The 26,275-nt window shown below is 41.5% G+C and overlaps 1 protein-coding gene across 1 annotated transcript in view; it reads right to left on the bottom strand.

The window, feature by feature from the left end:
* Window positions 1-14,740, bottom strand: part of sptbn4a (spectrin, beta, non-erythrocytic 4a) — a 33,740-nt gene extending 19,000 nt beyond the window's left edge. The window contains exons 1-2 of the mRNA XM_059551110.1: window positions 14,129-14,740; window positions 13,765-13,915 (exon numbers count right to left, since the gene is read on the bottom strand). Of these exons, the coding sequence (XP_059407093.1) occupies window positions 13,765-13,887 (123 nt within the window). The 5' untranslated portion in view covers window positions 13,888-13,915; window positions 14,129-14,740. The remainder of the gene's footprint in view (window positions 1-13,764; window positions 13,916-14,128) is intronic.
* Window positions 14,741-26,275: the final 11,535 nt, after the last annotated feature.

The raw sequence follows: 26,275 nt of genomic DNA, 5'->3' as shown, positions 1-26,275 counted from the left end.
GATTTAAATGACATAAAAAAAAATTTGTTGTTCATAGAAATTCTGTGGAAAATTGATGTTCTTCAAAATAAATGCAAAGAAAACCCATCTTATGGCTGGTAGATGTTATAAAGTATAAAAACAAGACATCAAGTTAATATGTTCCTTTGTGTCACAAAGCTTAAGTATTTCAAAGTATTCTAAAGTATTTAGATTAAGTTACTAAACCGGAGTAATCTAACAAAATATTTTTGATTACTTTTTTTTTGTAATCTGTAGTGAAATACATTTTAAAAGTAACCTTCCCAGCCCTGCATATACACACACACACTCTCTGAATCAGTGTGTCAAGGTAAATTTTTCTCTGCAGAAACACATGAAATTTAATTCACTCCTGATTCTCTTTTCCAACCAATCTACATCCCTCTTTCCATCACTGAGCTATCAGTGTGTGTGTGTACACGTGTGCATGTCCATATGTGTGCGCGTTTGTGTTTCATAATGCAGTGCAGCATTTCTCCTTTTGGCACAAGTCGCCTGCTCCCCTGTACTGCAGAGAGGGAAAGAGTGTGTGAGAGAAGGAGAGAGAGAAACAGATGGAGAAACAAAGAGAGAACAGAAAAAGGAACAGGAAAAAAGGGGATGCTTGGATAGAAAACAAAAAGATAGAGAAGAAGATGAAACTGAATGTGGGAATTAACCTATGACAGATGGATGCTGAAGTATTCTGACTGGTTGTTAAGCATTGCTAGGGTGTTCTATCCAGTTGCTAGGCATTGTTAGATGTCTTAGCTGGCTGCTAGAATTTTCTGAAGGTGAACTAGCTGTTTGTGCCAGTTGCTAAGGAGTTCTAACCATTCCATGGCTATTCCAGCCATAGATATGTATATGTAGATGTCTTATTAGCTGCTGTTTCTATGGGCTGCTATACACAAGCTGTCTGCCATATTGTCCATGAACAAGCTGACTGAGCGTCTGCAACCGTGGTTATATGCACGTATATCTATATCTGCAACAGACTTCAGCAGATGATTTTGCTTAACTAGCACAATACAACAAGAAGCCATTAGCTACACAACGTTAAAAACTTAACCTGAAATATTGAATTAATACATAGACTGTGCAATGTCGAGCCATCTTGGAAAACTCCTATTTTTATTGTGAGTGATGACACATTTACTCTTACAAGAGGACTGACACTTTAATGTGGCTGAAACTGTCATTGTGGCATCTACACATATCTATGGTTCAAGCTTATTACTAGGCATTGTAGAAACATTATTACAACATTAAAAAGTTTATATAAAAGCTGCTGTATGTGAAATGTCAATGTTTGCATTTTTATTCAAGTGTTTATTATATTTAAAAATATACCATTTTAATTTTAGGTCATTTTAACCTCTAATATTACGGTGATGTACCATCTGACAAGATTCTTTTTATATTTTGCAGCATTAGTTGCATTATTATTATTTTTTGCTTAAAAAAGCTCTGACCTACTGCACCAGATAGACAGACAGACAGACAGACAGACAGATAGATACAGTAGATACAGTAGATACATAGATAGATAGATGATATAGTATTACAAATTACTTAATCTGCATATGTGTGTGTGCAAGAAACTGTGTGTGAGTCTAAAACTATTATTTTGCATAATATAGTACATCATGTGTTTTTGTGAATGGCCTGGTGAAACAAGGAGGCAAGGTCAACTCTAAGGACATCATTGTGCCCTGTGATTGGTCCAGCCACCTGTCTGTCATTGAGGATGCTGAGCTAAGTGAGTCTGAGAGTGGGGGAGGGGGCGGAAACTCTTCCAGAAGGACGAAGAGTTCTCCAATCACAGTGGAACGCGGTGTCATTGCTTCTGCTGTTTCTCAGGTTACAGCCTCATTAACTTGCGTTTCCGTGGATACGTACCACTATCTAAGAGTGAGCGTTTGTGTGTGATGCTGTAATTGCTCTCAAGTCAGGCAGCTCCACAGGGCTACAGAAATCAGGTTTGGAAAATACTGGCAGCCATCTTAGTTCAACCAAACAAACAAAAAAGTGCTAAAAATGAAGAAACTTTCTCCTGCAAAACATGCCATGTCTGACAATATTTCTGGCACATATTGGCATCAAAGAGGAAACAAATAGTATTGTAATTAGTCATTGTTAATTTGCTTAATTTTTGATGTACTGTAGCAAAGTTTGTAGTGCTAAAGAGATTTCAAGACACATTCAGAACCCTCCATCACTGAAAATGATTAAGGATAATATGAAACCTACGAACTTATGAATCTGAGGTAATAAAGCTTATTATGATGGTATCCTATGTTTCTTAATTATGTTTCTGTGGCTGTGGCTTTAGCAGCACCAATGCTAAATCATTAGATTTGGTTAAAGGATGGGCATGAGTAACCGAGTACTCAAAAGTAACAGCAATTAACAATCATAAAAACAATGATTGGGTGACTTTTAAAGGATGTATTTTTCTTTTGATGATGAAATTAAATTTAAGTGCAAGAGAGGCACCGCCAATCTGTCAAAGAATTCATATTAATCAGAACATCATTAGCATGCATCCACAATTTGTGTGAGAATTCTAACTTGTAAGTATAAATGTAAATGTAAAGATAAGTATACATAGCTGACTGATCTTATATAGGAAGCATTTGCTTGAGTTATTTAATCTGTTAGTAAATTGCTTCAGTTTACCAGTTGTAATGGGGCTCTGGTTATGGAAATTAGTCAACGATATGGGGTGTCTAGTCAGGACACGGAAGGCAGAGATATATGTTGAAGGCTTTAATATATCACTTTGGAATACAGATATATCACTTCTGGAATACAGATGCACACTTTGGGAATACAGATGCGATGCACAGGCACTATTTCTTATGGTTTTACAGTGTAGGTGTGGTTCTAAATGAAAGGAAATAAACATCAATATTACTTCCATAAACACAATTTAGTTAACTGAATAACTATCTCTAGTCACTTAAACAAGCAGTGCTAAACATGTCCCGAAACGTAACCACAATGGGAATAACATATAAGTCACACATACAACAGATATAAAGGCTGTCAATGACTATCAACGTTAACATAAATTACTAATATAAACTATAATCTATATGATATAGTTCCAACTTACTTGTGGTCACTGACGCACACGAACACAATGCGAAGATTAGCTCAACTGAAACTGAAACTAAACTGACAGCCGTTCTCTACAAGCCAGGGCATGTCGCAACATGTCAGAAAAAAGGCGTGGTCTGAACGAACACTCGCTGTACATACTCTGTCCATATTCACATCACTTGAGCCTTTTGCACAGCCGCCCCATAATTCACGGTGTGAATTATCTCCTGGAGAGGCTCAACTACCCACAGGAGCTGCTGTCGAGGCATTATCCGGTATGGCTGGCAGCTCAATGAGCTTGGCCACTGGTCTGGTGTAGGTCCTCCCATCTACCTGCACCTCAGCAGTCCTCACTTTCCCATCGACACTCCTAATGGTCTTTGTGACTCGTCCCACGGGCCACAATGCACGAGGTAACCTTTGGTCAATTACCATCACCACTGTACCCACAGTGAGGTTCTCTGTGTCCTTTACCCATTTCTGCCTTGATTGCAAGAAAGGCAAGTAGTTCCGTATGAAATGCGTCCAAAACTGGTCAGCTAACACCTGACTGTGCCGCCATCTTCTTCGACTGAGAATCTCAGACTCAGGGTACACCACCTGAGGAAGCGAAGAGTCGGGCCGCCCCATGAGGAGGTAATTGGGGGTCACGGGATCCACATCGGCTACATCTGTCGACACATAGCCCAGTGGCTTGGAGTTGAGGATTCCCTCCACCTCAATCAGGACTGTCTGCAAGACTTCTTCGGTCACTGTCTGTGCTCCCAGAGTAACATAGAGTGCAGCCTTAATGGATCTGACTTCCCGCTCCCAGGCTCCACCAAAGTGAGGTGCATTTGGTGGGTTGAACTGGAAACGGATCTGGTGCTTAGCCAACTTAGTCTGCAGCTCCACACACATGGCCTCAAAACTTGCCTTGAGCTCGTGCTCCCCTCCGCGGAAGTTGGTCCCACAGTCAGAGAGAAGCTCGAAGGGAGTTCCCCGTCTAGCCACGAACCTTCTGAGTGACATAAGGAACGAGTCGGTATCCATGTTGGGCAGCACATCGAGGTGAATGCACCTGGTGGTCATACACTTAAAAACAATTCCCCATCTCTTTTCCATACTCCGACCTCGCTTGACCTGGAATGGGCCAAAGCAGTCTACTCCTGTTGAATAGAATGGAGGCTTCAGGAGGCGGAGACGACAAGGGGGCAGATCTGCCATCTTAGGAATCGCAGGCTTTGCTCTCCATTTCTGGCACTCCGGGCAGGATCTCTGGTGACGACGCACAGCTTCTCGGCCTTGGAGGATCCAAAACTTGCGCCTGAGCTCTGCGAAGACCCTCTCCGATCCAGAATGGTGTAACTTGTTGTCGTACTGTCGTATGATAAGTTTGGTAATATGGTGCTTGGGTTCCAGCACAATTGGGTGTACGACATCATCTTCCAGACTAGTAGAACGGCGCAGCCTACCACCTACTCGGATAAGGCCCCTAGAGACATCGTACTCTGGAGCAAGTGACAAGAGCCTACTGCTGGATGGAAGTGCTTTCCCTGTTTGTAGGCACTTGACTTCGTCTGGAAAGCTATCATATTGTGCTCTCTGAAGGATTCTGAGTTCTGCTTCTGCGTAGTCATCTGCACTGAGGGCGCTTGATTGGGAGGCCGCCCCATGCAGTGACCTACTCGTTGCCTCAAGGAGATCTTCGAAGGTAGAGTGGTCTTCAGTGGCTGGGATCTCTGGAGCCGTAATGGCTGACATAATGCCACAGAACGCAGACCTCTTCATCTCTGTCTCATCTGTGACCTCCACGAAAGAAGTTGTGGCTGGCCATCTTTCACGTGATAGCCGAAGGAAGGCAGGACCTTGGCTGAATTGGTTTGGCTTGGCTAGGTTGGATAGTGTCATCCCTCTGGTGATAGCATCCGCGGGGTTATTCTGTGTGTCCACATACCTCCATGACCGGTGATCCGTCAGCTCCTGAATCTCAGATACACGAGTCCCTACAAACACCTTGTATCTGCAGGACTCTGACTGTATCCAGGCAAGTACTGTGGTGGAGTCAGACCACAGCACTGTGTCCCTCAACTGAAGGGTGAGCTCTCTCTGGATCATCTGGGCAAGCTGAGCTCCGGCAAGGGCGGCACAGAGCTCAAGGCGTGGCATTGACTGTTGTTTCTTCGGTGCCACTCTTGAACGTGCCAGCACAAAGGCTACATGGACTTGGCCATGAGGATCCTCACCACGTAGGTAAGCAACTGACCCGTAGGCGGACTCTGATGCATCACAGAATACATGAAGCTCGAGGGTGATGGCACTTACATCCACGTCCAGTGGGAAGTAACTCCGGGTGAGACTAACCGTTGAGAGCTGAGGGAGCTCTTCTTCCCATGAAGTCCAGGCTTGCAGGAGGTCGACCGGTAAGTTTGGGTCGTCCCAGTCGCGGTCTTTGGCCCACAGTCTCTGGACCAAAACTTTGGCCCTTGTCGTGAAAGGCAGGATATGACCTAGGGGATCATACTGGCTTGCTAATATCTTATAGATATTTCGCATGGTCGTCTGGCTTGGGAAAACCGGGCGATGCCTGTAATGGAGTGTATCCTCCATGAAGTGCCAACTGAGGCCTAGCGTCATTTCTTGAGCTTCACCATGCGTCTGAGAAACCCATCTCTCGCTGCTGTCAGACTTGGCTTCCTTAGGCAAGTTGCGAATCACCTCTGGCTGGTTACTGGCCCATTGACGAATATCGAAGCCACCTGCAGCTAGAATGGTTCTAAGCTTCGTCACGAGGTTCCTGGCTTCTACTATGGTGGGTAGACTCTGCAGGCAATTGTCGACGTAGAAACACTGTTCCACACTGTGGCGGACATTTTCTCCTGGTTGACTTGACTCATCGATGTGTTTCTGAAGAGCAAAGATCGCGCAGCAGGGACTGCACGTCGTCCCGAACGGCAGAACCTCCCACTGGTACACTGATGGCTGTTTGTCCGTTTTTAGATCCCTCCAAAGGAACCTCAGCAAAGGCTTGTCTCTGTCCAGCAGGCGGACCTGGTGAAACATCCCTTTAATGTCTCCACTTACTGCGACTCGATGCTCCCTGAAGCGCAGGAGGACTCCAAGGAGTGAGGGTCCTAAGGCTGGACCAGGAAGGAGGTAGTTATTCAAACTTTGTCTGCCAAGCTGGAAGCTGCAGTTGAAAACAATCCGCTCCTTGCCATTGTGTCTGACCATGTGATGGGGCAGGAACCACGACTCCTTGGATGAGTCCACCTCACAGGAGTCAATCTTGGTGGCGTACCCAGCAATCTCAAGTTTCTTGATCTCCTCCTGGTAGGTAGATGCACGCAGTGGATCTTGTACTAACCTCTTCTCTGTGTTTCGCAGGTTCTTCATCACGACTTCCTTTGAAACTTGCAGCTTGGGCATGTTTGGGACTCGTAGAAGGGGTGTAGCGTACCGATGCACTCCGTTTACTTCTACACGGATGGTCTCGGCCTCTAATAGGTCCACTGAGTACTTGTCCTGTCTGGATCTGGTCACCAATCTCTCACTTTTGAAAGGTAGTGTATCTAACTGCCACAACCGTTCAACTTGACTGAACAGCTCAGCAGAAGGGGAGGAAACTGTGGTGAACAAGCACTGTGTGGGGGGAAGCTGTTGCTGCAGGTATTTTGCTGGACCCTGAAGTGTCCAACCGAGCTTAGTCTTGACTGCTGCAGGACCACCAGGGGGACCAAGATGCACTGGCTCAATCGGAACGATCAGATCAGCATTATCCGATCCAATCAGGAGGGTTGGCTGAACACCATCGATGGGTGGGATTGCCAGACCTCGTAGATGGCGATATCTTCTCTGGAGCTGGGTAACCGGGTAACTGTACTGAGAGAGGCCTAGGTGTTCACCTGTGAATGCGCCTTGAATGGAGAACCTTTTTGTTGGTTGGGAAGCTGGAGTGATCGTAAAGGACACACGTGAGCCTGACAGTATCTTGATGTCTTGGCGGATAGTACGGAGTGTGAGGTCTTCTACTTGACCCTGTACTCCTAGGTGGCGTGCTGCAGACGAAAGCAGAATGGTTCTCTCAGAGCCATCATCCAGCACTGCATACGTGTCAAGCACTTTATCCTGGTATTGCAAATTGACTCTGACAATCTTTAACAGCACCTGGCTATATCTATTTGGCTGATCCAGGTAGTGAGTCTCTGCCGTCGATGTGATGGTGGGCTCGTTCCCACTCCTCTGGTTGACCTCGTGAAGGACAGAGAGGTGTTTCGACTTACAAAGGCGACACGGCTTCTTGAGGTCACAAGCAGAAGCTAGGTGAGAACGTCCACATCTCCAGCACCTCCTCTTGACTTTAATCCAGCCCACCATCTCTGATTTGGTAAGTCTAGCGAAGCTCTCACATTGGCTGAGGTAGTGTTCTGCCTCACAGTAAGGGCAGGATATCTTACCCTTCCCTTGGGTTCGCATAGAATGAGCTGCTTGAGAGGGCGTGTCGGATGGATGGTTACTTGAACTGTCTATCCCATGCATAACCGTAGTAATCTTAACCTTGGACTTCTGCTGCTTAAATTCCCTCTTATCCTTCTCACTGTGAGCTTGAAGTGAGGGCTCAATGTCCAGGCATCTGACTTCTGCCTTCAGCCACTCTGAAAATTCAATGAGCGTTAGCTTCAGTTTATCCGGGTCCTTCCTATACTGTTGACGACGAAATCTCTCTTGCTGGTGCTTGGGGAGCCTGCTTAGAAGGCGCTTCACATTGGAGCCGCAGTGGAGTTCCTCATGGCCTTCACCTCGGAGAGCTTTCAGCATCCCTACCAGCGACTGCACTCTGATGGAGAACTCGTCGAGAGCTCTATCATCTCGGATGGGGGGTAGACGTTCCATGTCCTCTATCTCCTTCAGCACAAACTGATATGGACGTCCATAGCGTTCATCCAGTGCTTTCAGAGCTTCAGAGTAGGGCATACTAGACTCTGCATGAGCTAGCACTAGGCGATGTGCATGTGGCACCTTGACATGCTTCAGCAAGATGGCATACTTGTAATGCTCGGACTGAGAAGGATGGAGGAGTGTACTAAGGGAAAGGCGTAGCTCCACATATTGAGCTCTGTCCTCCTTGGTAAAGTCAGGAAATGTTGGGCCTTCTATATTGGGGGGTGTATGCTGATATCCAGTGGATGGATAATGGGCCAGCATGGCTGGATTCCCTTGGTAGAAAGGTTGGGGTACATAAGGAGGCTGAGGTATTGACTGGTGCACGGGTAAAGGCATCATCTGATCGAAAGCTGGATTTCCATGTAGCGATCTGGGAGGAGCCACATGTGAGAGATGTGATGTATGAGGCTCAGGTGGCACCAGATGTGGATTTTCCAACTGAGGCTCCCTACCTTTCTCGTATTGGCTGCCGGGTGCCGCTGCACTGGGCTCACAATTACCCGATATAGGGTAGGACGAGAGTGAGCTATATGATGTGGCATTTCTTAATAGGCCTACTGATGGCTGTAGACCCTGGGTTGACTCTCTGGGATAGCTGGGCTGAAGGTGAGCTGGTGGATCATGTTCAGAATCCTGCTTGATAGCTTGAACGCCATAGCGTGGAACGAGCGTATGCTGAGGGGGTTGAGTGACTCGGCTGAGAGACGGAGGAAGTGTCATTTGTTCTAGCTGATGGGTTAGTTCTGCAGCTACACTTGGGTGATCCTCAGTTCTGTGTTGGTGAGGAACAAGGGTTGGCAAAGGCTGTGGTTCACCTCCTCTGTCTGGGTAGAGTTGGCGTACTGGGGTCTGATGCCGTGATGACCTCCTTGACGACTGAGCTGAGGTCCGAGGGGAATGATGCTGCAGGAAAAACTCCAAAAGCTCTGTTTGTTTCTTAGCAGTTTCACTCTGTTGCCGCGCTGTCTCCAAAGCTTGATGAACAATGACTTCATTCGCATTATGCATTGGTGACATTGAGGATATGCTTCTAGCAGGACTGCGTAGCTCCCTCTCCTCTTCGTGCCTGTGCATCTGCGCTAAGCTATGCTGATCTGAATATTCGACTAAAAAATCATCCAGATATCTTGGGCGTTGCAGTGAGCGTTTGGGGCGCACTGGCGAAACAGGGAGGCTGATTCCTTCTTTACTGGTTGCCATATCATTGACACTATCCGGCTCGAAGGACCATAAATTGTAATGGGGCTCTGGTTATGGAAATTAGTCAACGATATGGGGTGTCTAGTCAGGACACGGAAGGCAGAGATATATGTTGAAGGCTTTAATATATCACTTTGGAATACAGATATATCACTTCTGGAATACAGATGCACACTTTGGGAATACAGATGCGATGCACAGGCACTATTTCTTATGGTTTTACAGTGTAGGTGTGGTTCTAAATGAAAGGAAATAAACATCAATATTACTTCCATAAACACAATTTAGTTAACTGAATAACTATCTCTAGTCACTTAAACAAGCAGTGCTAAACATGTCCCGAAACGTAACCACAATGGGAATAACATATAAGTCACACATACAACAGATATAAAGGCTGTCAATGACTATCAACGTTAACATAAATTACTAATATAAACTATAATCTATATGATATAGTTCCAACTTACTTGTGGTCACTGACGCACACGAACACAATGCGAAGATTAGCTCAACTGAAACTGAAACTAAACTGACAGCCGTTCTCTACAAGCCAGGGCATGTCGCAACATGTCAGAAAAAAGGCGTGGTCTGAACGAACACTCGCTGTACATACTCTGTCCATATTCACATCACTTGAGCCTTTTGCACACCAGTGTTCATTCACTCTTCAGCTTTAGCCTCAGCTCATGCAGCTCAAACAACAGTTGAATGATTGAATATTATTGAATAGTACCCGTGTAACTAAATTTCTGATTTCATTATTTGAACCAATCACATTCCTTATAAATGCTAATTTTTCAAAAACTGATTCATTAAAAAAGAGACATCTAGAATTCTACAGAATAAAATCTAATAATTTTAAATTCTACAATGACCTGCACAACTGTGAAATAGGTCCAGGATTTCTGACACAGCTGTAGTTCTGAAACAAAATCCTGAAGAACAGGGAGAGAAAAGGAAGCATGTTGCAGATTGCACAGAAAGCAGAATTAGACTCTCCTTCTTGAAACTGAACAGAACAAGCAACCATCTGACAATTCAAAGTCAAATGCACAATACGCAAAGACAAAAATCTCTGACTTGACTTAGTGGGGAGAAAACTATTTTCTACATCAAACATTCTGCATATACACATGAGCCCATGCATATGCTGATGAATCTAATTCACTGCAGGAAACCAATTATAAAAAGCTATTTCACTCTTGAGATTGGTTTGCATGTTTGGTATGGTCCACTGAAATCACCCGAAATAAAGCTTTGCGAAACACTGGCACAGAAGTACCGGAACAACATTAATCACAAGTTTCACAAAAGGCCTGGAGATACATGACAGTCACATCCACACAGAGTAGCCAAGAAGCTTCTGATTTCCGCTGGCAATTACAGATCAAGAAAAGAAAGATTTGCACCATTTATTACAACTGAAGATATTATGTAATGCTATGATATTACACTTTCCCAAACCATGATCTGACACTGATCCGTGTCAGGGCTAGGTGATTCATTGAATATTCACAATATATAAAAAATATTTAGAAAAGATTCTCCTTAGACTTATACACTAGCAAGTCTTCTTAAGGCAAAGTTAAGACAAAAATGTTTCAATATGTTTATTTAAGTCAGATTGTATGGGATTAGAAGGTTGTAGCAATACATAAATAAATGTAATGTTGTGTGTGTAAATATATATATATATATATATATACATACATACACAATCCCTATGTCACAAACATTAAAAAGACGATTAACGATTGCTGCCTGGAAACTAATTGCAAGCTCTGACACAGAAGCATAAGAAAGTACACATGAGTGACATTTAAAATCAGCTTGAATAAAGATTAGCTTATTATTACAAAGTAGTGCAGTCAGCCTAAAGACTACAGAGTTTAGAATCTTACATCATCTGTTCCTTGGTGAACTGTAAATAGCACCAAACTCCATTCAGTCAAACATGGAAGAAACATAAGAGGAGAAAACAAGGCAAAAACAGAAATATAGCAGCCCCACAACATCTAATAAGAAATTCAGACATGTTGTAATTCTGTGTATTGCAGTACAAATCAACCACAGGAACAGAGTGACAAATCAGCAACAAGGCATCTGAGATATTATTAACCAAATTATCAATGCAGCAAAATGCATCTGAAATTTCTAGTCAGAGCTGGATTGTTTACCACTTATAAACACACTATTCCATTAAGACAGAAACCTTTGTGGAATCTGTTTAGATCATCTTGCCATCACCACTGCAATATAGCACAAAAATAGAGGCAACACACTTGCAACGGTACCACATACTAGCATCTTGGTCCACACAGAATCATACATCTAATAAAATCACTCACACATATGCCACTTCATAGGATCAGATAATGAAAAGTTTAAAGAAGAGTTTAATTCTTGGTTTCGGTTTTATACATATTTTGAGACAATTTAGCACATTAGTGAGGCTGATTCTCAGCTTTCCACCTTCTGTTAACACGAAAGAAGAACAGTAGCAGCGTCTACACAGTCATACAGAGACACACAATACATCATGTCATGGTTCCTTGCCATTTCTGTGATCAGCAATACTAGCAAATATCCCATTTATACCCATCATACCTTTAGACTGATTTACAAAATACTAATCATATTAATGTCCCTGCCATCACACAAGCTGCTCTATGGCTTCAGACACTTCACAGTGCCATTCGAAACCCAGCCATCACACTTCAGCTGCACCAGGATGTCCTGTTGTGTAGCAGGTCATGATAAGCAATCTTTCAGGACAGCACGTACCGGATCAGAACAGGTCACCTGGGATCAAATATTGTATTGCAGGGCATTATAAGGCACCATAAACCAACTGAAACTGAACATGTTATCTAACATTTAATGGCAAGTGCAATAAGATCAGAAATAAAATCTTAAACGGGAACACACCAAAAGTTTTAAAATTCTAGTTGACACCAATAAGCTCATAACTATATGATAACCAATACATGGCCAATAACACACGAGAATCTAAAAACAACATTTATCATCAATGTCAGATCAGTGTTTTGGTGTTTAAGTGAATGTAAGCAACACAACATTGCAATATGGATAGCTATTTATTTTGAGAATCTGAAACATTCTATAAAAGTGAGAGAGCATCCTTCAAGAAACTTTGATACTGTGTAATCTTGGTTCTACTGTAGGGTTACACCTATAAGTTAGATGACTGCAAAAGTAATCTAAAAAAAGGTATATTGTATAAACGAGTATGCATACCTAAATATCCAATACCCATTGAAACAATATACTTGTTATAACAATATAAAAACAAAACTTGTTATAAATGAGTAAATATGGAAGTACTTATTTAGCACTATTATATGATGTTGTTTAGCACAACGGTCAACGTTGTTGTTTTTGTTGTGCTTTAAAAATAAAATTGACTGAAAAATATTTTTGCTTTATTTACTATTTATATCATATCTCAACACTGGTTTAAGAAAAAAAAAACTTGCATGATTTCAGAGGACACGATTCACTCCTCTTTAAATAAACATCCCAAAGTCTACACCTATATGTCAGAATCTGTCATCAGTTCATCTTCAATCAACCCCAAATTTGTTCCAAACCCATTCTCAACCAACCATCAAGCATTCGCCTCGAATCAATTCTTAGTACATCCTCAATCAAGGCCAAATGCCCCCAACTAAACCACAACCAAAGCTAAATCTGTACTCAGCCCATTCATAATCAATTTTCAATCCAAATCTTTTTTTCAACCAATCCTGAATCTTTTCTCAATACATTCTAAACCATTCCTGAATCCTCCCTCGACAGATCCTGAATCTGTTCTCATTTTTTAACACAAGTCCTATTTCCTTGATACTTCTCATGCACTCTAAATTCAACTGAGAATTCATACTGGCTCAGTAATGTTTCCCACAGTTCCCAGAGTAAAACTATTAACAGCATTAACATTTATTAACCTAGAGTCACCAAGGATGCATTCATTTTGATGGTACAGTAAAAACAGTAATATAGTGAAATATTATTACAATTAAAACAAATTATAACAGTTTTTTATATATTTTAAAAAGCTATTTATTCCTAAATATTCAGCAGTCATTACTCCAGATGTCAGAGACACATGATCCATCAAAAATCATTCTATATGCTAATTTACAGTTCTAATTATTATCAGTGTTCAAAACAGTTGTGCTGCTTAATATTTTTGCTCAAATCATTTAAGAATTTTTTGATGAACAGAATGTTCAAAAGAACAGCATGTATATTAAAAAAAAAATTTTTTTACTGATGCTCTTGATACATTTAATGCATCAATACTGAAAAAATGCAAAAACAATTGCATCCTTATAAATTGATATATATTTACAAGGAAACTGTGATCATAAAGCCAATGTGGTGGAAAGAAACCAGAGCCCATGCACTTATCTGAAGAGCATCTTATGTACAAATTGCCCACCCATATCTTAATTTTTCCCTTCTTCTCGCCATCCCATTTCTTTAATTTCATTGCCTGTGACTCACCTGTTCGATCTTGGCGAGCCATTCTTTGTTACGGGCCAGTTCGGCCATGAAGGCCTGGTGCTTCATCCATTTCCTGTGCAGCTTCTGAGCTTCATCTCGAGCTCCATCTCGAGCAGTCAGCATCCTATCGGCCTCTGGGAGCTCTGCTCAGCTACACCATACACACACATGCACAGAGCAGTCAGCAGACAGCTACGACACAGACACACTCTGTCACAATCTTTTAGCCATCATTTCCATACGCACACACACAGCACCGGGCCCTGTACACTCCACATCAATACAACACTGCAGCACCATGAAAAACCTCCCAAAAACCTCCCACACATCCCAAAAATGTCCAGAGCAGAGGAGAGAGCGGCACCTCAGCAGAATGTGCAGCAGCAGTGGGGTCTGGAGCTCAGGGGTGGGGGATCCACTGGGTCCTCATGTCCTCCAGATTAGCGTCCAGGCCCCTGCAGTTCTGCTGCAGTATCCGTGCGTCAGTCCAACGACTCGGAAAAAACAACCGGTACACATACACAGGCAAGACACCCAGTGAAAGCACTTGATCTTCTACAGAAACCTTCGGAGGGGCTGTTTCCTGTAAAACAATCACTGCATTATAATCCTTCAAGCCACATGAGAACTAAAAGCTGCATCTTCGCCTGCTTGGGTCCACGTCAGGGGCGAAGCTCTGGTTTGAGTGCTGAATCTCTTCACCGTCCTGCTGTCGATGTGGGTGGATGGGGGGTTCGGAGGAGTGGGAGGAGTCGCTGATGTGCGTGTATGTTGGGGGGGGACAGCAGATTTTTAAACACCTAACAACACAAGTTACCCTCTTTGAATGAGCTCACGCATTCGCAAACATCGTGCTGCAGAGGATGCGACGGCTGAATGGATGGATACGTGTGCTTTTGTGGGCAGATTCTCATGTGCTCTAGTGTGATTGCAATGCAGCATGCTGCAGTCTCTCTCTCTCTCTCTCTCTCTCTCTCTCTCTCTCTCTCTCTGTCAGCGCAGAGAAAACTGCCTCAATCCTATCAACAGACTTTACTGCAGTGCCTCAGAGTGAGGGAGGGAGGAAGGGAGGGAGAGAGCAAGAAAGAGGGAGAGGCAGAGAGAACGAGAGAGAGGGGAAAAGGGAGGGGGTGGTAGAGGATGAGGGTGAGGAGAGAGAAAGGAAAAGATGAGACTTAAGGATGGCACATTGGCTAGAAATACTGTGGGACAAACACGCCTTGTATAGGCAGGGAAAGGGGGAAATGGGAGAGACAGGTGTAAAGGGAGGGAAGAGTAAGTGGGCAACATTTTTCAGTGTCACTAGGGACGTTTAACTGCACCACAAGGATGGCTGTGTGTGTGTGCGCTGGGGGACAGTAAGGAAAGGAGAACAGATTGGTTTAGAAAACAACCACAGGGATGCTGAGGAACTGGAGGTCACAGCCTCAGCAGCAGTGCTGGTTAATTGCCACAGGGGTGTGTGTGTGTGTGTGTGTGTGTGTGTGTGTGTGTGTGTGTGTGTGTGTGTGTGTGTGTGTGTGTGTGTGTGTGTGTGTGTGGTGTGTGTTTGTAAGAATATCCATAAGGGAAGATGTGTCTGTTACATGAAAAAAAAGTTTTGAGGTGGATCGTGTTTTATATATTTTAAAAAGCTATTTATTCCTAAATATTCAGCAGTCATTACTCCAGATGTCAGAGACACATGATCCATCAGAAATCATTCTATATGCTAATTTACAGTTCTAATTATTATCAGTGTTCAAAACAGTTGTGCTGCTTAATACTTTTGGTCAAATCATTTAAGAATTTTTTGATGAACAGAATGTTCAAAAGAACAGCATGTATATAAAAACAAATCTTTACTGAAGCCTTTGATAAATATAATGCATCAATACTGAAAATGTTTAATTCTTTAAAAAACAATTGCATCCTTATAAATTGATTTATATTTACAAGGAAACTGTGATCATAAAGCCAATGTGCTGGAAAGAACAAGAGCATCTTATGTACAAATTGCCCACCCATATCTTTTTTTTCCGTTCTTCTCGCCATCCCATTTCTTTAATTTCATTGCCCGTGACATTTTTTACATTTGCTGATAGTCTAATTACAATTTTTTTTTAGTTTTGCAGCTTCAAGCCTATTATATTTGAGATCACATTTATGCTAGTGCTGTGGTTTTCAAACTAGGGAAAGCAGATTATTTTAGGGGGGAAAAAATTAAAAAGAAATGTACAATTTACATTTTTAACAGTGACCAATGGAAAATTATAGATATTAAGAAAATACATTTCTTATATATTCTTATGAATGAAAATACAAAGATGCCTTTATATTTGTATAAAATTTGTAGGCTTACAAAAAACTTGATGAAAAAAGGTTTTTGGTTATATATGCATTTAAAAATGTAGAATACTAATTTATAATTAACATCTGCCTCTAATTTAATGCTAATAAAGCAAGCAGACAGTAGCTCAGAGATAGAAAATCAAATTATTATGAAAACCTACCATTTAAATTAATCAGAACCGCCAGCCTCAGATCTTGGTTTGAATCGATATGGCCATACTCCAAAAATGAATCAGCATTCTGGCAAGTCTGCAGGCACAGGTGAAAGAGGTGGTGAGAAATCTTTCAAATTCAAATTAAAAGTGTCCTTATTGCCTCTTTTCATTATACAAGCTGTGATATTACCTAGACTACTGTGTTGCAGTGTCACTGCATCAGGCCATGTGTTAATACTATTAATATTATGCTCAAAAAAATTTTTTTTATTATTATTATTATTTAATGTCATTGTTTGTTTTTGTTTTTCTTTTAACTATAACAATTAGAACTAGAATTAAAAGTTAGTGAACTAACTTTGATGTTGGCTTGGCCATCTTGGACATTGGGCAAAAGAGCCACAGTACTTGTGTGCCCAACATTTTTGAGTTGCCCCGCTGCCAAAAAAATAAAATAATAATACCCTAAAAAAATACACCTGCAACAGTCGTTTTCCATGGTCCCTTGCTGTTTTCCTTTTTAATAAAAAGCCTAGGCTATGATAACAGCTAGGACACGGTTGTCTAGCTGAATGCGAAATAAGTCATGCAAAAACTATAATCTCCTAAATACCATTCAATTTGATCAATTCAATTCAATTCAATTCAAGTTTATTTGTATAGCGCTTTTTACAATACAAATCGTTACAAAGCAACTTTACAGAAAATTATGTTTCTACAATATTTAGTAGTAGCTAGTAGTTTGTGCACGTTTGACAGGATTTTAGAAAAAATAAAAAATAATAATAATAATACAAGACGTAGTCAGCTAGACGATGAACTATCAATATTATTAATTAATAGTAATTATATGATGCAGTCACACATGTAGCAATAATTGTTAGTTCTGTTTGTTGATTCAAGGTTAGGATCATCTGGGGTCCTCTGAGGGTCAGCATCATCTCTTCTCAGGTGTTCTGGATCCAGACTGGAGCTTGTGTAAATCCTAGTTACCACGGGATGTATATCCCGTGGCAAAACATAGAAACAAAATAGAGACATCATTAGCATAGCTGCTGATCCAACAAAGTAAAATTAGTTTAACCCAAGCTAAAGAATAAAAATGCAGATGCAACTACACACATAATTTAAGAGATACATTATTCGAATGCTTGGCGAAAGAGATGCGTTTTTAATCTAGATTTAAACAGAGAGAGTGTGTCTGAACCCCGAACATTATCAGGAAGGCTATTCCAGAGTTTGGGAGCCAAATGTGAGAAAGCTCTACCTCCTTTAGTGGACTTTGCTATCCTAGGAACTACCAAAAGTCCAGCGTTTTGTGACCTTAGGGTGCGTGATGGGTTGTAGCGTGGTAGAAGGCTAGTTAGGTATGCAGGAGCTAAACCATTTAGGGCCTTATAGGTAAGTAATGATAATTTGTAACTGATACGGAACTTAATAGGTAGCCAGTGCAGAGACTGTAAAATTGGGGTAATATGATCATATTTTCTTGACCTCGTAAGGAGTCTAGCTGCTGCATTTTGGACTACCTGTAGCTTGTTTATTGACGAAGCAGGACAACCACCTAGAAGTGCATTACAATAGTCCAGTCTAGAGGTCATGAATGCATGAACTAGCTTTTCTGCATCAGAAACAGATAACATGTTTCGTAGCTTGGCAATGTTTCTAAGATGGAAGAATGCAGTTTTTGTAACATTGGAAATATGATTTTCAAAAGACAAATTGCTGTCCAATATAACACCCAGATTTCTGACTGTAGAGGAAGTAACAGTACATCCGTCTAGCTGCAGATTGTAATTTTACAAGATTCTGTGTGGTGTTTTTTGGTCCAATAATTAATATCTCTGTCTTATCCGAATTTAATTGGAGAAAATTATTTGTCATCCAATCTTTTACATTTTTAACACACTCTGTTAGCTTAGATAATTGGGAAGTTTCATCTGGTCTCGTTGAGATATATAGCTGAGTATCATCAGCATAACAGTGGAAGCTAATTCCGTATTTTCTAATAATATTACCAAGGGGCAAAATGTATATTGAAAATAGAAGGGGACCTAGGACGGATCCTTGTGCCATTCCATATTTTACTGATGATAAATGAGATGACACCCCATTTAAGTAAACAAAATGGTAGCGATCGGACAGGTAGGATCTAAACCATCTTAGAGCCTGCGCTTGAATACCTGTATAGTTTTGTAATCGATCTATGAGTCTATGTCATGATCTATGGTGTCGAACGCAGCACTAAGATCAAGTAAGACTAGAAATGAGATGCAGCCTTGATCTGACGCAAGGAGCAGGTCATTTGTAATTTTAACAAGTGCAGTTTCTGTGCTATGGTGGGGCCTAAAACCTGACTGAAATTCTTCATACAGATCATTTTTATGCAGGAAGGTGCTCAATTGAGCAGACACAACTTTTTCTAAAATTTTAGACATAAATGGAAGATTTGAAATAGGCCTATAATTTGCCAGTACAATAGTATCTAGTTTTGGTTTCTTAATAAGAGGCTTGATAACCGCCAGCTTGAATGGTTTTGGGACGTGACCTAAAGATAACGACGAGTTAATGATATTGAGAAGCGGTTCTTCGGCTACAGGTAACAGCTCTTTTAGTAATTTAGTGGGTACAGGATCTAATAAACATGTTGTTGGTTTAGATACAGTGATAAGTTTATTTAGCTCTTCCTGTCCTATATTTGTAAAGCACTGCAGTTTATCTTTGGGTGCGATGGATGAAACTGAAGTGTTAGATGCTGTAGAATCTACATTCGCTATTGTATTTCTAATGTTATCTATTTTATCAGTGAAGAAATTCATAAAGTCATTACTATTTAACGTTGGTGGAATATTTGAATCAGGTGGCGTCTGGTAATTTGTTAATTTAGCCACTGTGCTAAATAAAAAACCTTGGATTGTTTTGGTTATTTTCTATGAGTTTGTGGATATGCTCTGCCCTAGCAGTTTTTAGAGCCTGTCTATAGCTGGACATACTGTTTTTCCATGCAATTCTAAAAACTTCCAAGTTAGTTTTTCTCCATTTGCGTTCAAGACTACGAGTTACTTTCTTGAGAGAGTGAGTATTACTGTTATACCATGGCACAGTACGTTTTTCTCTAACCTTTTTCAATTTGATGGGGGCAACAGCTTCTAATGTATTAGAGAAAATAGTGCCCATGTTGTCAGTAATTTCGTCTAATTCATCTGTATTTTTGGGTACAAATAGCAGTTGAGATAGATCAGGCAGGTCATTTGCGAATCTTTCTTTGGTGGCTGGAACAATAGTTCTGCCCAGACGGTAACGCTGAGACATATAGTTAATATCAGTTATACGCAGCATGCACGATACAAGGAAATGGTCTGTAACATCATCACTTTGGGGTAAAATATCTATAGCAGTAAGATCGATTCCATGCGATATAATTAGATCTAGTGTATGATTAAAATGATGAGTGGGCCCGGTGACATTTTGCTTGACTCCAAAGGAGTTTATTAGGTCAGTAAACGCAAGTCCTAATGTATCATTTGCATTATCAATGTGAATATTAAAATCTCCCATGATTAGCACCTTATCAACTGTAACTAGAAGGTCTGAGAGGAAATCTGCAAATTCTTTTAGGAATTCTGTATACGGCCCTGGTGGTCTATACACAGTAGCCAGAGCAAGAGATACATTAGATTTATTTTGCATGTCTGACAGTGTAACATTTAGCAGAAGTATTTCAAAAGAGTTAAACCTGTATCCTGTTTTCTGGGTAACATTGAGAATATCACTATATATTGTTGCAACACCTCCGCCACGACCAGTCTGACGGGGCTCATGCTTATAACAGTAGTTCGGTGGAGTAGACTCATTTAGACCAAAATAATCATTTGGTTTTAGCCAGGTTTTGATCTTATTTTAATAGTACTGACAACATATTTAAGTTATCACACAGTACTGAAAAATTAAAGAAGGGACACTATATATAGTATACTTCAGCGAGTCAAGAGCTAAACAAAAAGTCCTGTTTCATTACAAAATACTGTACCTTTTATCAACTTTATACTATCACCACAAAATTTTAATTTATATTTATTAAAAAATAAATATTTCATAAAACTGAAACTTAAATATATTATTTCTATAGGCTATACAAAAAAGAAAAGAAGAAAGACTAAATAATAAGGCTGAATAAGCTGATCTATAGCATGTTAAATGGTGGTTGCCTGTCTATGAATGGTACACCCCTCTAAGCTCACAGAAGTGGTTTGACCCAAGTCCTCAGCAGCCAATGACATTGACCCATTGACTGATTTTTAATGCATACTTCACGTGTATTACACATGTATTTAATGTGTATTTAACATGTGAAATACACGTTAAATACGTGCTGATTTTTCACGTGTAAACAACACGTATTTAACTCGTTAAATACGTGTTGTCTACACGTGAAATACACGTATTTAACGTGTTGTTGACGCGTTAAAATTCACGTGTATTTGACCCTCTTGGCCTTCCATACACATTAGATATAATGAAGGGAGACGTGAAAAAAGGACATCGCGTTGTTTTGATATGGATTACTTTATCACAGAATATTTGTTCGGCAGCACTTCTTTAGTTTAAAAGTAGACATGTCAAGCTTTCTATAGATATCTCTCTCATGTCTCTTCGTTGAGTATTCACGGAGTTACAGTTCATTTTAATGACGTGTTTGTAAATGAAGATCAGCGCAGACAAAGGCTGCAGACAGCACACCTTGTTTGTTATCTTTATTTTATAGGTGCACAAAGTTTTGTTGTGTGGGAGGAGACTGGCCAGCAACCAGTTTCAGGTGTAGATGGTTAGTTCTATTATTAAGATCGCATAAAGGGTTCTTGCAGCAATAGGTGGTGGTTTTTTCTGCAGTTCTGGCGTGTGTCTGTTGTGCTCAACGTGCAGCCTCCGTACCCTTTCATAGGTATGTTTTATTTGTTAGTTTGGGTTGTTTTGCATGAAGTTTCCAACTGCTCCTTGATGGTGAAATTCCATCTTTGTTATTTTCTTCTTTTAGGCTGATTATTTAAGAGGTTTATTCTCGGTCTGGGAAATGAGGCAGACAAACATTTATTGCTGCGGTACCTTCAATGGGCTGATGGCCGTGTTGGAATGCTGAATAACGGTAAACGCAGTATATACACTTTAAGACCGATCATTCATGAGTTTGATGCAATTAATATATAAATGTATTTGATGTTGTGGTAATCTGTTCTCTTGTTTCATAGTACCTTTTATCAATTATGTTTGGGGATTGAGAGTTGAGATTGGGTAACTGTGTTGCAGTTGTACTCTCGCTGAAGTAGGTTTTGTTTTGTTGTTTTAAATTGTGGGCTGCATTGATGTGTATTAACATGCATGTCTCTTTATTGTTAAAGGGGCAGACCAGCCACTGTTTCTTGTGTATTTTAGATTTGTATTGTGGTTTGTTATTATTTGATATTGATTTTGATCTTAAATGTTATTTGTCATTTGTTTTGTTTTCTTTGGTACTGCTCTCCTCTTTTGTGTGTTCCAGTGGTCAGAGGCTTTGTACAGGGCCGGGCCTGCATCTACACTAGACCTCCTTCGGTGTGGGTGATTTGGGTGGTGTGACACTGCTGTGTGGTGGGTACTGGAAGTTGGCACTGAAATAGTGACTTAAAGGTTACTACTTATTTGCAGTGTATGCTGTGGGGTTTCTTCTGTCCTCTTCTGTCTCTTACAGGTAGTAGGAGGTCCACAAGAGCAGGCCCGACCCTCTTGCAGTCTTGAGGAGAGCCAATTCCAACTTCTGTGAATGTTATTAACAGTTTTTAACATTTGATGGTTCTATTGGAACAATAAAATTGTTACCCTTTGTTACATACTAAATTTGTTTCCCATAATCCGTATTGTGACCCCTAGAGGGCTCCTCCTGCCTTAAATAAGGAGGTGGCGTAGTCCGCTTATATTTACTACACTACATTTTTGGCGTAGTCTGCAGGATCTTAATGTAATCTCTGTTATTTATTGTATGATTGTTAAAATAGAAACAGTGGCTGGGACAGGATAACAAGAGGAGCGACTGCCCGGAGATGCCAAGCGGGGACCTAGAGGCCAGTGACTACAAATAACTTGCCAATTTTTTTTTTTCATTTTTTTTTTCATTATTTTATGTTGTGCAGTAATTTTATTTTGTTGTAAATGAGTTTTGAAGGGGAACAGGAGGAACTTCTTGCTCTACGTGAGGAAGTACAAAGGTTGCGAGTAGCTAATGCACAGGTTCATCTAGGAGGGGGTGCCAGTTCAGCTGCAAGTAGTACTAGTGGACCACCTGAGGTTTCTAATATTGCCTCAAGTCTCCCTAGTCAAGCAACATCTGAAAGGTTTGTTTATATTCAGTGGGAGAGGAAGTGTCCTTATTTTTCTGGCTCTAAATCCAAAACTGAGTTATCAGTTTATGATTGGATCGAGAATGTTGAAGCATGTCTTCGGGATAGGTGTATTACTAATAGAGAGAAGGCCCTCTTCCTTTATGATCATTTGGAGGGGGAAGCAAAAGCAGAAATTAGGTTTCGCTCTTTGACAGATCGGGAAAACCCTGAGGTTGTTTTACAAATTTTAAAAGAATTGTACGGTTCCTCCTCTTCCTTTGTTGGTCTCCAAAAACAGTTTTTTTTTTAAACTAAAACAAAGATAACGAGTCATTAAAAGAGTTTTCTCACTCTCTGTGGGCTTTAATTGGGGATATCCAGCGTTCTTATCCAAATAAGCTAATAGATCCAGATATTTTGGTTAGAGACCAATTTGTTGAACATGTGCGTGATGTGGCATTGCGCAGAAAATTAAAGAGTATTGTGAGACAAAACTCTGCAATTTCTTTTTTAGCACTCCGACAGGAGGCTATAAAATGGGCTGAAGAGGGTGAGAGACCTGTTGGACAGGCTCGAGTAGGGCTTTACCATCAAGGAGCTGACTTTAATGTTGAGGGGGCCTGTAATTCAATAGGGACTGGGAAGGGGTTTGATTTGTCTGATCTACAAGAGCAACTTCATAAACAGCAGTTGCAAATTAATAGCATCCTACAAAGTTTAGCTAAAATACAGTCTGTGTTGGATCAGTCTGCCTCCCGCCCTCTTAACTCTAATTATCAGTTTACTGCAGAAGGTTTGCCTATTTGCCTGTGTTGCCGTAAACCTGGACACATTCTGCGTCAGTGCCGTCAGGGGCCGAGACCACGAGCCACTAGCCCAACTGTTGAGAGAAATGCCAACCCTGCTGCTACTGGACCCTCAGGTATGGGAGATGGGGGGAGAACAAGTATTAATAATGTGATTAGTAGCATGCAGAATTCACCACCTCTTATAGGTAAATGTCCAATTGTTGATGTGGTAATGGGTGGGGTAGAAGTGAAATGTCTGTTAGATACAGGTTCTATGGTCACCACCATTACGGAGTCATTCTTTAAAGAGGCATTAAAACCTTTGAAGGCCCCTAGACTTCAATCATGTGGGTGGCTTGCCTTGAAGGCAGCTAATGGGCTAGATATTCCCTATGTAGGTTACTTGGAATTGGATGTCCAGGTGTTAGGCAGAAACATTCCAGGTCGGGGGGTTTTAGTGGTAAAGGATCCCTTTGGTGCTTCACAACAAGAGGCGGTACCAGGATTATTGGGAATGAATGTAATTGGAGAATGTTATCGAGAGTTATTTGCACAACAAGGGGAAGTATTGTTTAGCTCGTTAGATGCTGATCAAGCTAAAGCAGGTTGGGAGAAGGCTTTGCGCCATTGCCATAGATTAGAGGTTTGTCCAGTAACCAGCGAAGGTTGGGTCCGTGTGCTTGAAAGGGCAGGAGATTTTATACCAGCAGGGTCCCTAAAATTTGTAAAAGTTACTTGCCCAAAGGTTCCCTACACCGCCCCAAAACCTATGTTGTTGGAGCCAGGGGGCTCAGATCTTGCTCCAGGTTTGTTGCTGTCACCATCTTTAGTGACAGTTGTAAATGGTGTGACTTATGTACCTGTAGTTAATGTAGGAGTTACAGGGGCTACAGTGCATGCAAGACAGGTGCTGGGCAAGTTACATCATGTTGAGGGAATTGAAGGACAGCAATTGAACTTTGTTGGGGAGGGTGAAGAGGTTGCGCATGTGACTGTAGTGAATGCCCATACAGTTATGGGATCTCATGTGCCTGCATCAGAGACTATTTCACCATTACAATGGCCAGGGTTAACATCTGCGGAGAGTAGACAAGTGAAAGAGCTATTGGAGAAGTATCAACAGGTTTTTGCCAAAAGTGAGGGTGACCTAGGGTGTACTGATGAGATTGAACATGAAATACCACTTACTGATAATATCCCAGTGCGTCAGAGATATAGGAGAATACCCCCTACACAGTGGCAGGCTGTAAAAAATCACATTAAGCAGCTTCTGGACAGTAAGGTAATTAGAGAAAGCAGTAGTCCCTATGCGTCACCTATTGTGTTGGTACAGAAAAAGAGTGGCGAATTAAGAATGTGTGTGGACTATCGACAATTGAACGCCAAGACACGGAAGGATGCTTACCCTCTTCCCCGTATTGAAGAGTCTTTGGATGCCCTGGCAGGTGCACAGTGGTTTTCTACCCTAGATCTGGCGAGTGGTTATAACCAGGTCCCGGTGGCTGAAAGAGATAAAGCAAAGACTGCCTTTTGCACACCTTTTGGGCTCTTTGAGTTTGAGAGAATGCCATTTGGGTTATGTAATGCACCGGGGACTTTCCAAAGGCTCATGGAAAGAATATTTGGTGACCAGAGTTTACAGTCTGTCCTTTTGTATCTTGATGACGTTATTGTTTTCTCTTCTTCGGTGGAACAGCATTTGCAGAGATTGGAGGTGGTTCTTAGCCGACTGAAAAAGAAAGAACTAAAAGCAAAGTTAAGTAAATGCCATTTCTTTAAACAGGAAGTGCAGTACCTGGGGCATCGTGTTTCCAGAGAAGGGGTGGCGACTGATCCAGAAAAAACATCCGCTGTGGCAAATTGGAGGCGGCCGCGTGACGTGACGGAAGTCCGGTCTTTCCTGGGTTTCTGTAGTTACTATCGTCGATTTGTGAAGGGTTTTGCTCAATTAGCTGCCCCCCTCCATCAACTGGTTGCTGATGTTCTTAAAACTGCGAAGAAAGGCAAGGCCAAACCAGGTACATTTTTGCATGTAACATGTAACATGTGGACCGATGAGTGTGAGCAAAGTTTCAGAGAATTAAAGCGGACTCTTACATGTGCCCCTATTCTGGCCTTTGCCGACTTTACCAAGCCATTTGTTGTGGAAGTTGATGCGAGTAATCAAGGCTTAGGGGCCGTCCTGTCTCAAGAAAATCAGGGCAGGTTGAAGCCAGTAGCCTATGCCAGCCGGTCGCTGCGAAGGGCTGAGAGAAACATGGAGAATTATAGCTTTATGAAATTGGAGCTCTTGGCACTTAAGTGGGCTTTATCAGAGAAATTCAGAGAGTACTTTCTGGGAAGTAAATGCACTGTGTATACTGATAATAATCCGCTTAGCCATTTCCAGTCGATTAAGTTGGGTGCCACTGAACAACGATGGATAGCCCAATTGGCTGCTTTTGATTTTACTGTGCAGTACCGCCCAGGTCGTGTCAATGGAAATGCTGACTCTTTCTTGCCAATACAGTGAGCAGGTCAGCGAGGATCGTGGTGATGGATTTAACCCGCATGAGCAATGCCTCGATGTAACTCAAAATGCAGGAGCCAATGTGATGTTGCAACAGATTGGGGTGTTTCCCAGTCGTTCCAGAGCTGACTTGGTGGCACTGCAAGATGCAGATTCCCTGTTGAAGTCATTTCTCTCATTCTGGAGGTTGGGGCAACTACCAACTAAAGAACAACGGGTACAGCTGTCAAGAGATCTTCAGTGTCTGCTTCGTCAATGGGATCGGATAACTGAGAAAAATGGCTTGTTGTACAGACGGGCAATGACATCTCACGGTGAAGAGTTTTTTCAGTTGCTTTTGCCTTCTTGGCTCCGCCAGGAAGTTCTGTATAACCT

Source organism: Carassius carassius, chromosome 5, assembly GCF_963082965.1.
Source record: "Carassius carassius chromosome 5, fCarCar2.1, whole genome shotgun sequence".
Classification (NCBI taxonomy): Eukaryota; Metazoa; Chordata; class Actinopteri; order Cypriniformes; family Cyprinidae; genus Carassius; species Carassius carassius.
Note: the sequence above shows the minus strand (reverse complement) of the source record. Positions and strands in the feature narration are given on the sequence as shown.